The sequence below is a fragment of the Pteronotus mesoamericanus genome, unplaced genomic scaffold (assembly GCF_021234165.1).
Source record: "Pteronotus mesoamericanus isolate MK-2021 breed Mesoamerican mustached bat unplaced genomic scaffold, CSHL_Meso_final scaffold_85, whole genome shotgun sequence".
Lineage (NCBI taxonomy): Eukaryota > Metazoa > Chordata > Mammalia > Chiroptera > Mormoopidae > Pteronotus > Pteronotus mesoamericanus.
The window spans coordinates 21533221-21552755 of record NW_026555329.1 but is presented as its reverse complement, the minus strand read 5'-3'; the positions used below and the strand labels follow the sequence as shown (position 1 = coordinate 21552755).

General features: G+C 33.2%; 1 protein-coding gene across 6 annotated transcripts in view; it reads left to right on the top strand.

Annotated features, from left to right (window-relative positions):
• AKAP9 (A-kinase anchoring protein 9) overlaps positions 1-19535 on the top strand; it is a 181720-nt gene that overhangs the window by 138116 nt on the left and 24069 nt on the right. For 3 of the 6 annotated variants that reach the window (XM_054564518.1, XM_054564520.1, XM_054564521.1), the window contains 14 exons: positions 149-187; positions 1590-1822; positions 2944-3063; positions 5538-5714; positions 6360-6464; positions 11772-11924; positions 12294-12473; positions 13107-14183; positions 15702-15830; positions 16322-16810; positions 17234-17297; positions 17390-17514; positions 18035-18226; positions 18504-18692. In XM_054564518.1, the coding sequence (XP_054420493.1) occupies positions 149-187; positions 1590-1822; positions 2944-3063; positions 5538-5714; positions 6360-6464; positions 11772-11924; positions 12294-12473; positions 13107-14183; positions 15702-15830; positions 16322-16810; positions 17234-17297; positions 17390-17514; positions 18035-18226; positions 18504-18692 (3272 nt within the window). The remainder of the gene's footprint in view (positions 1-148; positions 188-1589; positions 1823-2943; positions 3064-5537; positions 5715-6359; positions 6465-11771; positions 11925-12293; positions 12474-13106; positions 14184-15701; positions 15831-16321; positions 16811-17233; positions 17298-17389; positions 17515-18034; positions 18227-18503; positions 18693-19535) is intronic. The other 3 variants (XM_054564519.1, XM_054564523.1, XM_054564522.1) reach the window with 2 other exon arrangements.

Sequence of the window (19535 nt, the reverse complement as noted above, 5' to 3'; positions counted from 1 at the left end):
AAGTATTACCAATAGTAATATTCAGTAGTTTCAACTTCTACTTAAATTCTTTTGTGTATGTATATTACCCAACTTCAGAAAATAGAAGACATGTAAATTATATTTTTGTTGTGTATGTTTTTGTTTTGTTTTTTTTCTATTCTTATAGGACTAGTAGATGCTGCAGTCGATGCAGCACCTGGATCAGGTTTGTTCATACAATTGCATGGCCAATCTTTGGGTGGCAAACTTACAACTCCAAAACTTGGGTGACCCTTGGACTTTTCATCCAACTACCATATCTCTAATTTTGCTGTTGTGTTTTATACTAATTTTTCTCTTTAACAAAACCTTTTCGTACAATAAAAATACATATTTATATTTGAAATCAACAAAGATTCGTAGTGGCCATCATCTTATTATATATATCTTTTCAGGGCTTAATATTTTGATTTTTTTGTTATAAAATTTGGTTTATTAAACATTTTTTCTTAAAAAAATATATTAAACTCTTGCAGCCTATAACTTTTCAAAATGCTTGTTATAAACCAGGAAATATATAAGATGATGGTATCAACAGAATCAGTGAAATTTCATAAAGAGACTTTCTAGTTGCTTTACTTTTATATTAACATCTAAATCAGTATTGTTTTAAAAGAAAAGCTGTTTCCTAGATTCCTAGTCCTGAGTACAGTGTTGGCATACCAGTTAGTAGTATAAAGACTCTAGGGTGTGGTTTCTTCTATTTTCTGTATTAGAGGATTGTTTTCCTTTGCTATATATACTTCATTACTGTATGATTAATATTAATAATAATAGCTAACAGTTATGTAGTGTTTACCATACCCTAGACACTATTCTTTACATATATTAACTTATTTGATCCCACAGTAACTCTTAGAGATCAGTAGTATTACTATTCCCAGTTTACATATAAGGAAAACAAAGCACATCATGTTCCGTGTCACATAGTAGATAAGTGGCAGAGCTAAGATTTGAACCCACTGTTTCTGCTCCTATACACTACACCACACTGCTTTTCCTGCTTGTCAGTTTTCCCTTGATACATATACATGTGAGCGTGCAAGACTAACTCAGGAATATGGATCTAATAAGGAGTAAGACTAACAGGAAATTCTGATTGCAGATGTATTTTTCTGTAACTCTTATTTGCCTTGGTTAAAGATTTGCAGTATTTGATTTTCTTGTGCATTGTGTATGCATATAAAAGTGACTTTATGGATTTAGAATGAATTTTTGCCTGAGGTGAGTTTTTTCTGTGCCTGAATTTAATTAGACTTTGTTCTTTTCCTCAGAGTAACAGTGGATTTTTTTTTTTTTTTTTTTTTTGTCATTTGCTGTGCATTTTTTCACAAAAATACTGTTTCCAGTGACCAGGCATACTTTTTTTTGTTAATTCTGTATAATTTTATTGTCTACTTGCTTACTAATAGGAATGTTATTTTGATATTTTCATAAGAATTCTTTTCTACATGTGTTTGAAATAAAACTGATCTTTATGTCATGAAGGTGAAATTTAAGTATAGTTACGGGTGATTTCACTCTCATAATGTCACTGATTTAACAGTATATTTTTGCATTTCAAACAGAATTACTACAGGAGACAGAAAAACTAATGAAGGAAAAACTAGAAGTACAGTGTCAAGCTGAAAAAGTACGTGATGACCTTCAAAAACAAGTGAAAGCTCTAGAAATAGATGTTGAGGAACAAGTCAGTAGGTTTATAGAGCTGGAACAAGAAAAAAATGCTGAACTAATGGATTTAAGACAGCAAAACCAAGCACTGGAAAAGCAGTTAGAAAAAATGAGAAAATTTTTAGATGTAAGTATTCTCAACTTCAATATTGATTTTTCTCACTGGAGGGTTACCTGCTGCTATTCTAGGTTATGAGATTTAAATTATGAAAAGAGTCATGAATTCTATATTTTCATCTATATGTATCTTTAGTAATTAATTGAAATGTACTGTTCCAATAAAAAATTACAATAATTATAAGGATTGGCAGTCAGAATTAAAAGCATTTGAGGCAAGTTATGAAGAAGCCCTACCAGTTAGCCTTTCCAAATTCATAGTTAAGAAGCTTGTCCTAGTATTTCCTTTAACCAGTAGCCAGAGCTGGTGAGGATCCTAAGAATTAATTGGCTGCCATTATTTTACCCACAAAACATACACATACAGGTAACAGTGTTCCTGTTTCCCAGAGACTAGAACAGTTGACATGCTGTCATTACCCTCTTCTAAAAAGATGTCACATCTCTATTTCACATAGATTGTTTTCTTTTAAAAAGCTTTTATTTATTTATTTTTAGACAGAAGGGGAAAGAGGGAGAAAAAGAGGTGAGAGAAGCATCAGTGTGTGGTTGCCTCTCGTGCGTCCCTGCTCTGCGGACCTGGCCTGCAACCCAGGCATGTGCCCTGACTGGGAATCGAACCAGTGACCCTTTGGTTTGCAGGTCAAGTCTCAGTCCACTGAGCCACACCAGCCAGGGCTGGGGATTCATTTAAGCCTGAAGTTCTCTTCACAGATCAGAGAATCTGATCCTTACACATTATATAATTTTAGATGTAAAACCTAGATTAGGATGAAAGAAATTGATTTACTAAACAATTTCTGCAATTTGTTTTGTTTAACAACTAAATTAACAGTATAATTCCTCCTTTGTTCCAAAAACGTAAATTCATTTTAAGGAGAATTTAACATTATTTGAACAAAAAAGAAATGTGCTTCAAATAGTATTTAAATGCTTAAATTTTTGTTGGAACCCATGTAGGCTACATACCATACAAAAATATTATCTTTGTAAACCTTTTGGTTTGGAGTATTCTGTGGTCATCTGTTGTTTGTCTTCAAACAAAACTGTACAAATAACCAAAGGGATGTGAGAGAAATAATAGCTTCAATAAATATTGTTTCCTCAATTGCCATTATTCTTAAACTTCAGGAGCAAGCCATTGACCGAGAACATGAGAGAGATGTATTCCAACAGGAAATACAGAAACTAGAACAGCAGCTTAAGGTTGTACCTCGATTCCAGCCAATCAACGAACATCAAACAAGAGAGGTAAGAACTTTACTGATGTTGTCTACCTTACAATAATTTATATATTGTCTGTAAGATAAGATGCATATTGTAAAAAACTTAAAGGGAATTCTTTCTAGTGTATGTAAATCTTCAAAATCAGGAAATTAAATATTACTTCCACATGAGAAGGTTTTTAAAACTCTAAAAATCGTTCATATTGACATTTGGAATCATTTCTACTTACCCTTATCTTCTAGTATTGCCCAATTAAACAAACTTCCCTACTCATTTTTCTATTCTTCAATGCCCAACAAAACTGGTAACAAGAGTCATCTATGTTCATTCACTCTTTTCTCTATCTCCCATTCTCTTCTCAGGCCACTCCCGTGAAGTTTCTAACCCCTCTGTCTCAGTGGCGTTTCCTATCCTCTCCTCTGTTCAGACTGTTCTGTGGCGGTTACTGACAGCCTCACGGCTGTGTCCAGCAATCATTCCTGTCTTTATTGTACGAAATCTTTCAGAGGCATTCATTACAGCCTTCTTCCTGAAACACTGCCATCTCTTAGCTTCCATGACACACCGAGTTCTTTTTCTGGTCTTTGTTTTTTGACCCCAAATAAATGGTAGAGTACCCCAAGTGTTAGTGTTGGGCCTCCTTTTCTTCCCAATTTATATTCTCTTCTCAGGCAGTTATATGTAAGTGACTCACATTTGTATTTCGAGCCCTAGCATCTTGGTTGAGCCCCAGACTTGAATATTCAGATGCCCTCTCAACATCTCCACTTAGGTATCTCCAAATTAACATGTTCAGAAGAGAGCTCTTGTTTCCTGACTAGCCCCCACCAAGTAAGATAAGAGTAAAACATGTTCCTTCATTTCAGCAAACTTTATACCATCTCCAACTTCCTCATTGTTAAGACCTAGAATTCATTCTTGATGTCTTTCTTTTTCTCAGCCTCTGCTTCTAATCTATTGGTGAGTCAGTTTTCACTATATTTTCCTATTCTTTTCACTTTCCTTCATCTCCCTAAATCCTAGCTGTTATTTCTTACTTAGATAATATTGATAGCCTTCTTACTACTCTCCCCTGCTTCTACTTTTTTTCACCCACGCTGTGCATTTTCTCTTCGTATAAAAACATAGCCAGAACTCCATATTTACCAAATGCTACATGAATGAGGGAAGATTCATTGTGTAAGTTGCCAAAAATTGCTTATTGTGATTATAAAGAGATTGAGGTTTGACCTTCCTGGTTTGAATCATTGCTCTGCCCTTTTTAGATATGTGACAATGGCTAAAGTCACTTTCTAAAACTTATTTACTCATCTCTAAAAATGAGATTGTAATAGAACCAGTCTCAAAGACGTATTGGCCTGGTACATAATAAACACTTACATTTAATTATTATTTCTGAAAATAATTTTTATTTTTAAAAAAAAATATAGTATATAATTTCTGTGCAGTTTACTGGATTTTATTTCTCTTAAAAACATTGCAAAAAAGGTTTAAAATGGCTATAAACTCATTAAGTAAAATGTTATCTATATTTCCATTGAATAAAAGTAATTCACTATAGAACAGCCTTACCTACTAGAACAGTGGAAAAGTTACCAATCTCCACAGAGTTTGTAGTTATTGGCTTTATTTCTAACATATTTTCAGCTTTTGAAAAATAGCTCTGTGTTTGTTGAAAATCAAAAGGATATTTAAACTCTAGAATTTGCCAACATTTCCTATTATTTGCTCTCTTATATTTAAGAAGTGTGACCTGCTTTGTTTATGAAATTTCAGGAAACAAACAAGGGTATATGTGTATGTTTGATTTTTTTCCAGGAACATTGTGTTCCATTGGCTCTCCCCTTATTTTGCCAGATCTGACTCCCCAGCTTCTGATTTTCTAAAGATTAAAAAAAAAACAAACAATTAACTGTAATAGTATAATGTGCCATTTTGCTGTACCTGCTTTGTTGTCTTTTCCCTTGACTTTACTCCAAATCTTAGTATACCCGGTGGTATTATACTAAGATGGCCTTCCAAGTCATCATATTAAGGCTCCCCCATCCCCTACTACCCCTGTTGTATTTAAAATCATTGTATTATTATGCATCGATTATAACCATTGTGGAAAGAAAAATAGCATCCATGAAAGAATTTTTTAGGTACTCTTATCTCACATAAGATTCTAAGTAGGTGCTATGTAAACTTATGTCATCTTTATTGGGTTTTAGTGTGTTTATGCCATTAGAGCTTCAACTTTATTTAAAAATTAATTTTTTTCTCCTTTTGGCTGGAAAAAGTCTAGTCTTAAGAGAAAGAACTATTTAAAAGTGTTGTTAAAAGCAGTATTATTTCTCCTACTAGTGCTGTTTAGTTTTATCAACTCAGAAAAATATCACCATAGTTGGAGACAATAGTTCCTACACTTATCAAAAAATAAGCATAGCATCTAAAAATAATTTCTGAAATGAGGACGGGTGTGTTATAACTTGCTGAAATTTTTTATGTATTTATAGGTTGAACAGTTAACAAATCATCTGAAAGAAAAAACAGACAAGTGCAGTGAGCTTTTGCTCTCTAAAGAGCAGCTTCAGAGGGATATACAAGAACGGAATGAAGAAATTGAGAAACTGGAGTTCAGAGTAAGAGAGCTGGAGCAAGCCTTACTCATTAGTACAGACACTTTTCAAAAGGTGCGACATTTTCTTTGGGTTAATTTCGATCAGGTGTTTTAATGCAAATTACTCTTAGTTACATAAACATCAGTTCTTTTAAATAAAAAATTGCTATTGACTTTTACATACTGCATAATATATAGGTGTCTTTCTGTTTTCATTGACATTATAACCATTTCTGTTTATTATTTCCAAATGTGGCTTGCATGCCTTAGTTCTGAGAAATGAATATTAAACAGAAAAATTAATTACCCTTTTAACCACCCTAAGGTTGTGATGCTAAAATAATGGCCAAGTGAAACTGATGTTTTACCCCAGACTAGGAAGTAATGAAATCTATTTTCATTATATTGCTAAAAACAAAAATGAATGAAAAAAGAAGAGTAGAGTAAGGAAGCTGGGGGCGGCGGGAGGGGGGGGCGGGGGGGGCAGGTAATGGGTTAGCCCTCGTTTTATCTGAGGAATGATTTTTAATAGTGTCAAACATTCCTGTTTGATTTTGTATAAAATGCATTCAAGACTGATTATCTGTAACTTTTTGATTATTCACTAATGGTAGCTTATCTTTCTCTAATTGGAGAAATAGAATTGCTACTTCTCCAATTAATAAGGATAGTCAAGATTTAATGTCTGAACTCTTGAGAAATTTTTATGTATTTAAAGGTAGAGGACCGAAAACAGTTTGGTGCTGTAGAAGCTAAAGCAGAATTGTCCCTGGAAGTACAGTTGCAGGCTGAGAGAGACGCCATAGACAGAAAGGAAAAAGAGGTAAAGAGTGTATTTTTTAACAACAAAATGTGGTTTGAATTATTTTAAATAAGTCACATTGAAAATATCATGTGAACAGAGTGGATTTTATGGTCTAAAACCAAAGTTTAGACTGTTTCTTAGCTCATTACTTATGTTGATCTTGAAGACAATAAACATTTGAACAGAACGCTGGTGTGAGAAAGAGTGTTTCAGGTGGAGGAGACAACAGCGTAAAGGCCTTGATCAAGCAGGAAGCTTTGAGGAAAAATAGGAGGTCAATTTGAAAACTAGTAGGCCAGTGAAGAAGAGAGTAGGGAAGTAGTATTAGGGCAAAAGACAGAATCTCTCTTTTCTGCTGACCTTACTTACCATGGTCTTTGCATTATTGCTACTCTACTATGGTTTCTTTTTTTTAAGAGTACTATTGCACTAGGAGAGTATAGTGCTGTTATACAATATACTAAAATTATTCTTTAAACAAAAGATTAATAGTAATTATTGTATAAAGTTCTATTTTTCCAATCTCCCCTTCCTCCAAAAAACATCACTTTGAAAATAGTAGTAATTTTCACCATGACCAGTGTGGCTTGGTTGAGTGTCACCCCACAGAGTAAAAGGAAGGTCACCGGTTTGATTCCTGGTCAGGGCACATGCCTGGGTTGCAGGTTTGGTCCCTGGGCATGTACAAGAGGCAGCTGTCTCCCTCACATTGATGTTTCTCTCCCTCTTTCTTCCTCACTTCCCTTCCCTATAAAAATAAATAAAGTCTTTTTTTAAAAAGCAGTAATTTTCAATTCCTAATTAAACTATAACTAATTTAAACCTTTGTCTATTGTTAGTTTTTCTAAAACATTGTACTCTACATTTTTCTGGCTATGTCATATTTAAAGTGTTTTAAATTTTTTAAATTTCATTTTTATCTCCATATGAGTTTTTCAGGACATTTAATATATTTTAACAAATATTTATTGAACTCAAACAGTATGTAAATGTTAATAAGTGCTTTGAAAAATATAAGAATGGTTTAGACATCAGCTAAAACTACAGCTCAGAGAACATGTCGTTTAGAAGAGAAAATATCATCTATGTAAATGAGAAATAGAAATAAACGTTTCTATGAACAGGATTATTTTCTTACAAGCACATAATACTAATGTTTATCTAAAAGGTTATTTATTTTGTTTTTGCATGAGAGACAAAGAACCATTTTGTATATAACCTCTTCTATATGTTTTGAAAAGAATTAACGTTTGAAGATTTACTCCATACTGTCAAAGAAATTATCTGCTTCACTAAAAAGATGGACCTTCAGAACTGTACCCCAAAACAATGATAGTTGATTTTGGATAGTTGATTTAAGTTTACGAATTTTATATTTTTATTATTATTTGAATTTTATTTAACATTACTAACACCCTCATTTCTTGAAGTAAGTACTCAATAACTGTCTACCTTTTCTCAGAATCATAGTTGTTTAGAACTGCAGGAGATCTTAGCCAGCTTCCAGGTTTTACAGATGACACAGACCCAGACATGTTAAATGAGTAAAGAGCTAGCCTGACAGGTGGCCCTGTCTACTAGGTTTTTAATTACAGTGGCAAGCAGGGTGTCAGAACCTACCCAGCCTGTAACTGGAGGCTAAAAGACAGAAACGTAAAATTAAAACATATGTCCTTCAGCCTTGGCCAGGTGGCTCAGTTGGTTAGAGTGTCGTCCTGACACACCAAGGTTGTAGGTTTGATTTCTGATCAGGACACATAAAAGGAACAACCAATGAATGCATAAATAAGTGGAAAAACAAATCATTCTGTTTATCTCTCTCTCTCTCCCTCACCCCCTCCCCCTTTCCTCCTCCTTTCTCTAAAATCAATAAATTAAAAAATTTTTAAACATGTCTTTTAATGAAAACAACATAAGCATTCTCTCCTGCACTAGGCAAATGTTCTCAAATGTCATTATATTTGAGATACCTTTAGGCTACTCTCATAGTCTAAATTTGTGTAAAACTTTATTATAATGTTTAGAAAGTAGAATAAATAGAAAGAGAAGAAAACTTTAGGAATTTCAGTATGTTAAGGGGAATAATGTAAAGAGAAATAGAAGGGAGAATTTCTTTTTTAAAAAAGATGACTTCAGTAGGTTTTAGCTTTCTATAGAGCTAATGAGATCTAGCTTACAGATGGCAAAAATAAATAATAATTAACTTTGTATAAGTCTTTGCTAGAAAGTGCTACGGATTTTAAATGTCCTATGTTATTAATCTTTATGTTGTCCCTCAGCATAGACTTCATTGTCATCTCTATTTTACAGATGAGTAAACTGAGTCTTAAGAGAGGATAAGTAACTTGCTCATCGTCACACATTAAGTGATTAAGCAAGAATTCCTCAAATTTATTTCTCTGATGCTGGAGCTGTGTAATGCTTTACTGCAAAAGCATTTGGGCATGTTCTTCCTTGCTAGTATATAAATACTAAAGACTGTCATTCAGCATTTATTGAGCTCTTAACTGCATATAGACCACCACTGTCCAACTGTAAAACAAGCACTGGATTTCAAGGAATCTGCAATTAACTGAGGAAAAATACACATTTGAAAAAGATAAAAACACTTGAAAACACAAATGGGACAAATTAAATAATCCAATAGAATCAGCAACTACATAGATATCCTTTGGTAGCTAATTTTGTATCCTCACTTGAGGACAGTTTTTCATTGCTTTTAGAAAGAGGCATCAATTGGATGCTTCCTATACATACCCCAACTAGGGAATCAGCCCACATCGAAGGTATGTGCCCTGACTGGGAATCAAACCTGCAACCCTTTTGTTTACAGGATGGTGCTCCAACCAACTGAGCCGTACTGGCCAAGGCTTGGTAGCTAAATTAAACAAAATTAAAACAAATTGCATTCTATTTTTAAACCTTAATGATAATCTTCTAGTTTTGGGTTGTTATAGACTCAGTTAATAAGACAACCTGGGGCTGAAACTGGAGTCTAGCTGAATAAAAGGAAAGAATGCCCTACAGTATCATTTTTGGGAATTGAAGTCTGCTATCCTCAAGTTCAGCTGTTAATTATAACAAGAATGTTAGTGCTTTAGACCAGTGCTGCTCAAATTTTAATGTGCATGTGAAACTCCTTGGGATCTTGTTGAAATGAAGATTCTGATTCAGTAGGTCGTGTGGGGGGGCGGCTTGAGAATTTGTACAATTAACATGTTCCTGGATGATGCCAGTTCTGCTGCTCCAAGGACCACTTTGAAGAGCAAGTCTTTAGATCACAGAGCTCAGTATTTTACCTTAATGTCTTGTATCAAAAAGAAATTATATACCGTGTGAGGTAGGGCAGCAATTTTGAACTTAAATATCTCTGTATGTCTTGAAACAATACCTTATCATCAAAAGCAGTTGTAGAAGATAGGGATAGGTATAAATACTATTATATTAGATAACTTTGAAGAAGATACAGTCATCACAATTTCCAACAAACCTGATAATTATATGTGCACAACTCCTAAGTGTATTTAAGGTATGTTTACTGATTTTAATACCAGTGTTACAGGAAATAATTTCAATATCAGTCTTAGACATTAATTATTAGAGGCAGAATAAATGGTAGTTAAGAATGTAAAGCTCCAGCCAGTCAAGATGGCGGAGTAGGTAAACACTATGTTCGCCTCCTCCTATGACCACATCGCAATTACAACTAAATTATAGAACAGTCAACCTGGAGAACCATCTGAAGACTAGCTGAACAGAAGTCCTATAACTAAGGATATAAAAAAGTCACATCGAGACTGAAATAAAAACTGCTCTTTCCCTTTTGGAAAAAGGTAATAATAAGGCTCCCGAGATAGACTCCCCACGTTCAAAAGCAGACTCCCGCATACTAGCCTTGTGACCTCAGGACTCAGTTCCCCTCCCAGTGACTCCCTTCCTCGTCTCTGAAATGGGAGTAGTCTTAATGAAGGTCTCGTAAGTTTGTCACAGGGTTTTTAAAAAATCATACATATAAAGTACCGTATGCAGAGCCTAACAGTAAATTGTCTATAAATGATGGCTATAATGACTAGTATCAGTACTGTTTCTGTTAAGTATTAGGCTAAACTGTTTTGAAGGTCTTTGTCTTGCCAGTGCTAAGATGTGATTCTAATTGCATGACTGTGTGTAATCAGTGCGTGCCCCCTTCAAGTTCTAAGGCGATAAATGACTTATAGATTGCTCTCTGAGCCACCTACCATTAAATGCTGCTCCTGCATCTTAGGTTGTTTTTAATGCGGCAATTTGATCATCAGGTAAATACACATTCACAAATCCATTCATTAAGTATTTATAAGTAGCTACAAAGCAATGAGCTAAATAACTGATCCTGCCCTCACTGAAACCCAATTTTTTAAATATAACAATAAGGAACTCCTAATGTTTATCATTAGTTTCAGTCCATGCAACCATCAAAGGGCAATTGCTTTATCATCAATGATAATCTGTTCTCAGAAATGAGCTAAAATTCTATTGTCCTACATATAGGAGCTCTAATTTTCTCCTGAATTGCTGTCTATTAAGTACTTTATTTTTTAAGTTTCTGTATTTCAGACCTCTACCTTTGCTTCCTTCTGCTTAAACAAGGTACATGGCAGCCAGATGTTTTATTAGGTATTAATTTGGGCTAAACTGAGCTATTCTCACCTGGTGGTGAAAATAAATGACTTAATCGAATCGTACAGCTTTCTTCAACCTTTTTTTTTTTAGTCTTTACCCGAGGATATATTTATTGACCCTGGTTTTTGTTTGTTTGTTTTTTTTTTGAGAGAGAGAGAGAGAGAAAGGAAGTGGGGTGGGGTGGAGAGAGAGAGACGCCAAATTGGTTGCCTCCCACATATGCCCCAGGTGTGGGATCAAACCCACAACTTTCTGGTGCATAGGATGACACTCCAACCAGCTGAGCCACCCTGCCGGGGCTTTCTTTAACCTTTTGATGAAAACTAAATTCAACATAAAACAAGATTTTCAATGCAAACTTTTTCCCTTCTCCAATGAACCTTTTCTGCTTTATCTGAGGATATTTTAAGTAGGGAATAGTTGCTATATCCTTCCTCTGAAGGTCTCCTCTTTGCTTTGGGCAGGATGGTTTAAGGCTGTTAAGTTTGAAAGTCCTGAAACCACATACTTAACACTAGATTTCAAGAGTCTCCTTTTCTTCTCATAACTCACATGCTTTAAGCATACACACTTATAGAGCTAATACAGCATTCTTCATTTTCTTTTGACAAACATTTGTATAAACAATTTTTTTTCCTTTCTTTTTTGATAATTTTGATATCTAAGATCACAAACTTAGAAGAACAGTTAGAGCAGTTTAGAGAAGAACTGGAAAATAAGAATGAAGAAGTCCAGCAACTACATATGCAATTAGAAATACAGAAAAAGGAATCTACTACCCGCCTACAAGAACTTGAACAAGAAAACAAATTATTTAAGGTAATTAGTTAAGAAAAACTTTGCCCATAAATAATTCATAATTTTTGTCTTGTGCTAACATTAGTATTAAGTATTTGCTAAATCCAGTTGCTAAGTAGTACTTAGCAGAGGAACATTAGCTGCAAATGGTTTTACAATGGAACTTATTTTTAAGCCAACAGGAACATTTGAATTTACCATAAATGCAAAACGTTTCAGACCTTTTATCAAAATGTTTTAAGAATTATTGATTTATAGTAACTATGATATCTCTGACTTTTTAATTTGTACATTTTCAAGTGCTGTATCTTTTATAAGAGTTAATTGAAAGAAAGTTTAAAAATCATGTGTAATGATCTGTCCAACTAGGATGGGTATTTTTATCCCTAGGATGAAATGGAGAAACTGGGATTTGCTATAAAGGAATCTGATGCTATATCTACTCAGGACCATCATGCACTCTTTGGGAAATTTGCTCAAATAATGCAGGAAAAAGAGGTAGAAATTGACCGATTAAATGACCAAATTACAAAACTTCAGCAGCAACTTAAAATTACAGCAGATAATAAGGTATGCTAATTTAAAATTGATTATTAAATGAAGTTAATTTAAGCTAGAATTTTAAAGGGCTAAAGAGTGGTATTTCTCCATTTCTCTTTAAATGTAAAACCAAATAAACCTTAATTCACTTTATCCATTAATTTTAATATTACAAGCTAAGTATATTTTTTTATCACCTCCTAATACTGTCAGAGATTTTTCATGTCTTACAAGGAGTCTCTGGTGACTTAGAGTTCATCATATCATTCTAACCAAACCTATTAAAAATTCTACTTTTTAGTATGAGTTAAATAAGATGACATTTGTGTGCCATCTGCTGTAGACTGTTTTTATTTCAATACTTCATTCTTTTCAATTAGAATGTATTGATATTGACTATTTTACTTACAGGAAATCAGCTACTAAAAGTGTAAATCATTTTATATTTAACAGAGCTTTCTGTATGAAGGTCTGTAAATTAGGACCTTCTTTGATATGGGAGACTGTGGGGAGACTGTTGGTCTATATTAAAATTAATGTAGTATGTTCAAGAACTATGTTGTGTGATCAGTGCTTGAAGATCCTGCCCTAAAATAAAATTGAATTCTCAAAACATAAATAGGTATTTATTGTGTATGCTACCTTTTTTTCATTAACTAATAGGTTATTGAAGAAAAAAATGAACTGATAAGGGATCTTGAAACCCAAATAGAATGTTTGATGAGTGATCAAGAACGTGTGAGGAAAAATAGAGAGGAAGAAATCGAGCAGCTTAATGAAGTGATTGAAAAACTTCAACAGGAATTGGCAAACATTGAACAAAAGACATCAGTGCATACTAATTCTCTCCCAGAAGAAGCAGATAGTTTAAAACATCAGCTGGATATGGTAATAGCTGAAAAACTGGCTTTGGAACAGCAAGTAGAAACCACTAATGAAGAAATGGCCTTTACAAAAAATGTACTTAGAGAAACCAATTTAAAAATGAACCAGTTAACACAAGAATTGTGCAGCTTAAAGAGAGAACAGGAAAATATGGGGGAAATCCAAAGTATACCATCGAAAAGTGTTAATGTGGGTGTCAATGATCTAAGCAAAAAGAAACCTGAACTAGAAGTAGTCCTTACTGAGGGTGCTCTTCAACCCCTAGAAAATCAGACTTACCTCACATCTTTGGAAGGAAACAGCAGAGTTTCCATAAACAGTTTGGAAACAGAGGTGCTACAACTTGAGAGCACTGTGAGTGCAAAAAACTTAGAACTTACCCAGTGTTACAGACAAATAAAGGACATGCAAGAACAAGACCTGGCTGAAAAAGAAATGCTTAAAAAGAAGATTGTAGACCTACAGACAGTACTTGAGGAAAATGTTGCTGCTGCTGTTGTGAGTCAGGTCCAACTTGAAGCAGTTAAGGAATATGTAAAATTCTGTCAAAGTGAACAAGTGAGTTCATCAGAGCCCAAAAGACCAAATATACAGAATTTAAATCAACTCACAGAAAATGAGATGAAGTCAAATATATCAGCGTTAACCTTGAGAATATCAGAATTAGAAAGCCAGGTGGTTGAAATGCAGACTAGTTTGATACTAGAAAAAGAACAGGTAGAAATTGCAGAGAAAAATGCTTTGGAAAAAGAAAAGAAGCTACTAGAACTACAGAAGTTATTGGAGGACAGTGAAAAAAAACAGGCAGGCAAAGAAAGGAAAAGAAGCCCTCAAGGAGATTTTGAAGTTTCCAAGGTTAGTCTGTATTTCTTTTTATCACTTAAATACCCTAAGAAACTCTCTTTTCCTTTGTTTCTTGAGCTAACTGCTAATTTATTAAGTTAAATATGTTGTTCTTACCCTTACTGGTGTGGCTCAGTGGATCAAGTGCCAGACTGTGAAGCAAAGAGTCATCGGTTCCATTCCCAGTCAGGGCACATGTCTGAGTTGCAGGCCAGGTCCTCAGTAGGGAACACATAAGAAGCAACCGCACATTGATGTTTCTCTCCCTCTCTTCTCCCTCCCTTCGTCTCTCTCTAAAAATAAATAAATAAAAACTTTAAAAAAAAAAAAAGATGTTCTTTACATGTAACAATTTGTACACATAAAGCATTTCTATAAAAGTATCACTATACAGTTATATTATCACTAGAATGATACAAACTATATTTTGTATCTAAAAATATACAAAATATATTTGTATTTTGTATTTCACTAGCATAGTCATTAAATAGAGTAGTCAAGAGAAACTTAGAAATGTTAAGTTTAGCAAATGTTCTCTGAAACTTGTATGGGTTTTTTTCCTTTTCTCTCTAACATGAATGTTATGTGATCATCTGTTTTAGGTAATAGAAAATAGGAAAATATATTAGTGTTCTACTGAATTAACATATGAGTTGATGAGTCCTTAGCTTTTGCAGATTTTATATTTGATAATAAATTTTGTTATTTTATATGAAAAATTTAATATATAATTAAATATAAATTATATATTAATATATAAATATATAATATATATTATATTATAAATATATATAAATTATATTATAAATAAATATAAATATATATAAATTATATATTAATATATTATATAATATATATAAAATTTATATCACCCTTGTAAGTCTGCTTAAGTAAAGATCTGAAATCACAGTTATTTCTTAGCATAGGACTGATATGAAAAGACTTTAATTTTCAAATTCTTACTTCACATATTTTTGATTTTGCATAGTAAATACGCAGTCTTAATCTGAACACTAGGAAATTAACTGATATATCAGGATTCTATAAATATATAATTTATTTTGCAAATGATAATTCTTTCCATTTACTAGACTTTTTCTTTCTAGCTTGCAGAAAATATAAACTATAAATAATATTAAAATAGTAATGTGACTTTCCATGTATTTAAAAACTTCTAAGAACTATTTTAGTAATACCTGGTATCTTTTGAGGAAAGTGATATAACTATAAAAGTTTTTTGAATGATACCAAAAATATTAAATAATAATTTATAATTTTTTAGGATATATACAATGAGAGTATTTACCTTTCATTTCTGGAAAGTCATTCTTTTTTTACTTTCCCAAAAATACAAAATGATGGTTCTGAAAAATTTTTCGCTATTTGTCAAAAGAACATGGATCATTTCAACCCCTTTTTTCTGATAGGCAGTCATTCCTGAAAAAGCTTTATTAGAATGTGTATGTGTCTTGAACTTCGCTATTTTTTTTTAAATGATTTGTTTCTTATGTTTTTTCCACTGCCATACAGACAATTCATACCAATGAAGAAAGTGGATTTTTTGTTCAGCTTGAGGCTCTCAGAGCTGAGTCTGCAGCTACCAAAGAAGAACTTGCCAGTTATAAAGAAAAGACAGAAAAACTTCAAGAAGAGCTTTTGGTAAAATAAGTAACTTAGCTCCTAATTTACTTTTTTCTACCTATCTTAATTTTATTTCAAATTATATTCTTTTCTATGAAACAAACCCAGATCCATAACTTAAAGCTAGAAAAAAAATAAAAGCTTTTGTAAATTTGATGAAAAGTTTTTATAAATTTCTTTGCTAGCATCTTCTTGCTTGATTTGGAGTCTTCATTAGGAAGATGCTTTTAATCTCTAGTCTATTAATGAAGGAGGAGAAAGACAGATATTAAAGGAAACTGTATATACCATGAGAAATAAAAGTAGAGGCTGTGAAAATGATTTCATTTCTGTGGCCATGTACGTATATATAGAAATATATTTGGAGACTATGAGTGTTTCAGATTTTTTTAATCATTCTGAGGAAAAGGAACATACTAGTATGATCTATACTCTCTCCTCTCAACCCTAAACTCTACATTCGACATTTTTAACTGAGTATTGTACTGTTCTATTCATTGTGTTTTTAGGTAAAAGAAACAAATATGGCATTTCTCCAGAAAGATTTAAGCCAAGTTAGGAATCAACTCACAGAGGCAAAAGAGAAGTTATCCTACTTCTTAGAAAAAGAAGATAAGACTAAGGAGCAAGAAAACAGAGAGCTCTGCATATTAGAGCCATTTCCTACTAAAGAGGGTAAAAGCACTGCATCCCAGACAGACAGGACTCTCAAGGTCAATAGCAGCAATCAGACTCCACAAATCCATGTCAGAAATGCAGGGATCCAAATTGATTTACAGAGTGAATGTCCATCAGAAGAAGTTACTGAAATAATCACTCAGTTTACTGAAAAAATTGAGCAAATGCAAGAGCTACATGCTGCTGAAATTTTGGATATGGAATCCAGACATATTTCAGAAACTGAAACCTTAAAGAGGGAACACTATGTTGCTCTTCAGTTATTGACAGAAGAATGTAGCTCCTTGAGGGCAGTGATACAGTGTCTGAAGTCTAAAGAGGTATTTATTTGGTTTTCATAATATGTGCTTTTCAGTGTTCTGTGATTTTTTTTTTCTTCAAAATTCAGTGGTTTTAAGAGGAAAAGAAATTTAGGATAATTTCATTATGATAAAATTACAGTTGTAAGTCTTTCCATTATGGAAAGTCAGATATTAACTTTCCACCAAGTTCCTGTGCAGATACAGAACCTGATGTTACTGTTCCTTAATTCATGAACGTTTCTTACTTGGTAATGTCCATGAAGAAAAAAATTAAAGACTTGTGGTAAGCATGGATAGTTTTGTTTATTTTAAAAAGACGTGGCAAACTTAATTGAATCTTTTTTTTTTACAGCATTACAAAGAACAAAATTATTTATTGAACCCTATTTGTATTAAAGCAAAGAAAGTTATATATTTTGTTTGTTTGTTTTCGCCAATTAGGGATCCTCAGTTCCTGAATTAACACATTCTGATGCTTACCAAACTAGAGAAATATGTTCTAGTGGTAAGTTACATAAATTTCTGGAATTTGTATAGTACTTGTATAAAAAATATTTGTTTCTTTTTAATAGTCAGTGGTTGTTTTCTGTATTTTAGATTCTGGATCAGACTGGGGTCAGGGAATTTACCTTACACAAAGTCAGGGATTTGACTCAGCATCAGAAGGTCGAGGAGGAGAAGAAGGAGAAAGTTCAGCAGATTCATTCCCAAAGAAAATAAAGGTACTAAAAGACAGATATCTTTTAGTGAAACTTAGTGTGGTTTCTATATTAAACATAATAGTGTATTTGAAGGTATATAGTAAGACCCTCTGTGGAGAGAGAATTACAGAGCTAGAAGGACTCTTGGGGATCTATTTAGTTTTATTTCCAAATTTTACAGATAATAAAGTACAATATATTTATATACATACTTTTAAAAATTTTTCATTACTGAAATTTTTGTTTGCCAAAATTATGAAAGTGGTCTCAAGGACGAGAATTTATCCCCTACATATTTCTTTTGGTCAAATTAGTGGCTAATTATTAAATCCAAGGAGATAAATAGAAAGTATAAAGTCATAGTCCATCTTTTGGGATTGGCTTTCCCCTCCACGGGAAGAGGATAGGATGGTATTTCCTATCTGCAGTGGCTTTTCTAAATTAATCTTAGTAGATGTAAAGCTGTCTGGCTTAAAATTTCCTTTTGACTTTGCAGTCTTTGAAGTTGTAGTAATTCTGGCTTTTGGGTTTTGGTTTCTAGGGATTACTGAGAGCTGTCCATAATGAAGGCATGCAGGTGCTCTCTCTCAGCGAGTCTCCCTACAGTGATGGAGTGGACCATGGTGTTCAACAAGTTTCAGAATCTTGGCTAGAAGAGAGAAAAGCTTACCTCAGTACAATCTCATCTCTTAAGGATTTAATTACCAAAATGCAGGTGCAAAGAGAAGCTGAGGTACTCAAGATTATTATGCTTCTAAATAGTTTTATGTAATACGTGTCAATCTTAAGGCACTTTACAAATTAAATTGTTGTTGTTAATGAGGTATTTTCACATGAATTACTATATATTATTTATATGTCCCAAGTCACATATTTGAAAATAAATTCACATGATCTTAGGTTTACATGCTTTTATGCACATTTGTTTTGGTTAGTAGAAAAATATCCTTTTTAGAGCCTTTTTAAACATGCTTCATTGGAGCTAACTTGTGTTTTTTATACTCTGCTAGGTTTATGATAGTTCTCAATCGCATGAGAACTTCTCAGACTGGCGAGGTGAACTTCTGCTTGCCCTTCAGCAGGTTTTCTTAAAGGAGCACAATGTCTTACTGGCTGCATTTCAGACCGAACTGACAGCTCTAGGCACTAGAGATGCAGCTGGATTATTAAATTGTTTGGAACAGAGAATACAAGAACAGGTATCAAAATGACACTTTATGTAAAACTTAAAAGAAAGAATGCTTTTTAATACTGATAAGTGAATTGTTGATTAGTTTTACAAAAAGTCTTAAGTTTAAAATTTTAGCAGTAGTTACTAAGAATATTTAGAAAAAAATTGTTACCTTAAGTGTTTTTATCTTATATTAGAAAGTGAACAATATTGAAAATTAATGAGCTAATCATACTACTTGGGAAGTTAGAAAAAGATTAACAGAATGACCCAAAAATATTAGAAAGGATATGATATAGTCAGTTCTTACTTTTTACAGTAGTTAGATTCTATGAAGTTGCCATGAATACCCAGCCATTGCTACTAAAGGGAACAGAGGGGTCAGTTCCTGTGAACCCCTAATTGTGACATTCTTGTCAACCAGTGAATACATGACGTCATTTTATATATGTTTCTGTTTAAACACACTGTATTTACTATATGTTGTTGATTAATTAGCGTTGAACTGATGGTTATCAACACTATAACTCATGCCTAAATGAAGCCTATCTAATACATGTATTTTTTCCATAAAATTCAGCTTTATTGTGGTTAGGAACACTATATAATACTTCATTACTGTGCTTGGGGACCATTTTAAACAGCAAAATCAATAAAAAGCACAAAAGTGCAAAAAGAACAGCACTAAATGGATGGCAGAAGAATACTTGTTTATAGCATAAGGGATGAAAAAAGAAGGCAAAGTGTCACCTTGTTTAACTTCAGCCAGGAACATGCACATCTGGCAATTTTTGCCACGGCATGTTTGCGAAAAACTGTGAGAACACTGCAAGTATTGATTTTGGGGTCACAAGTACATATTAGTAAATAG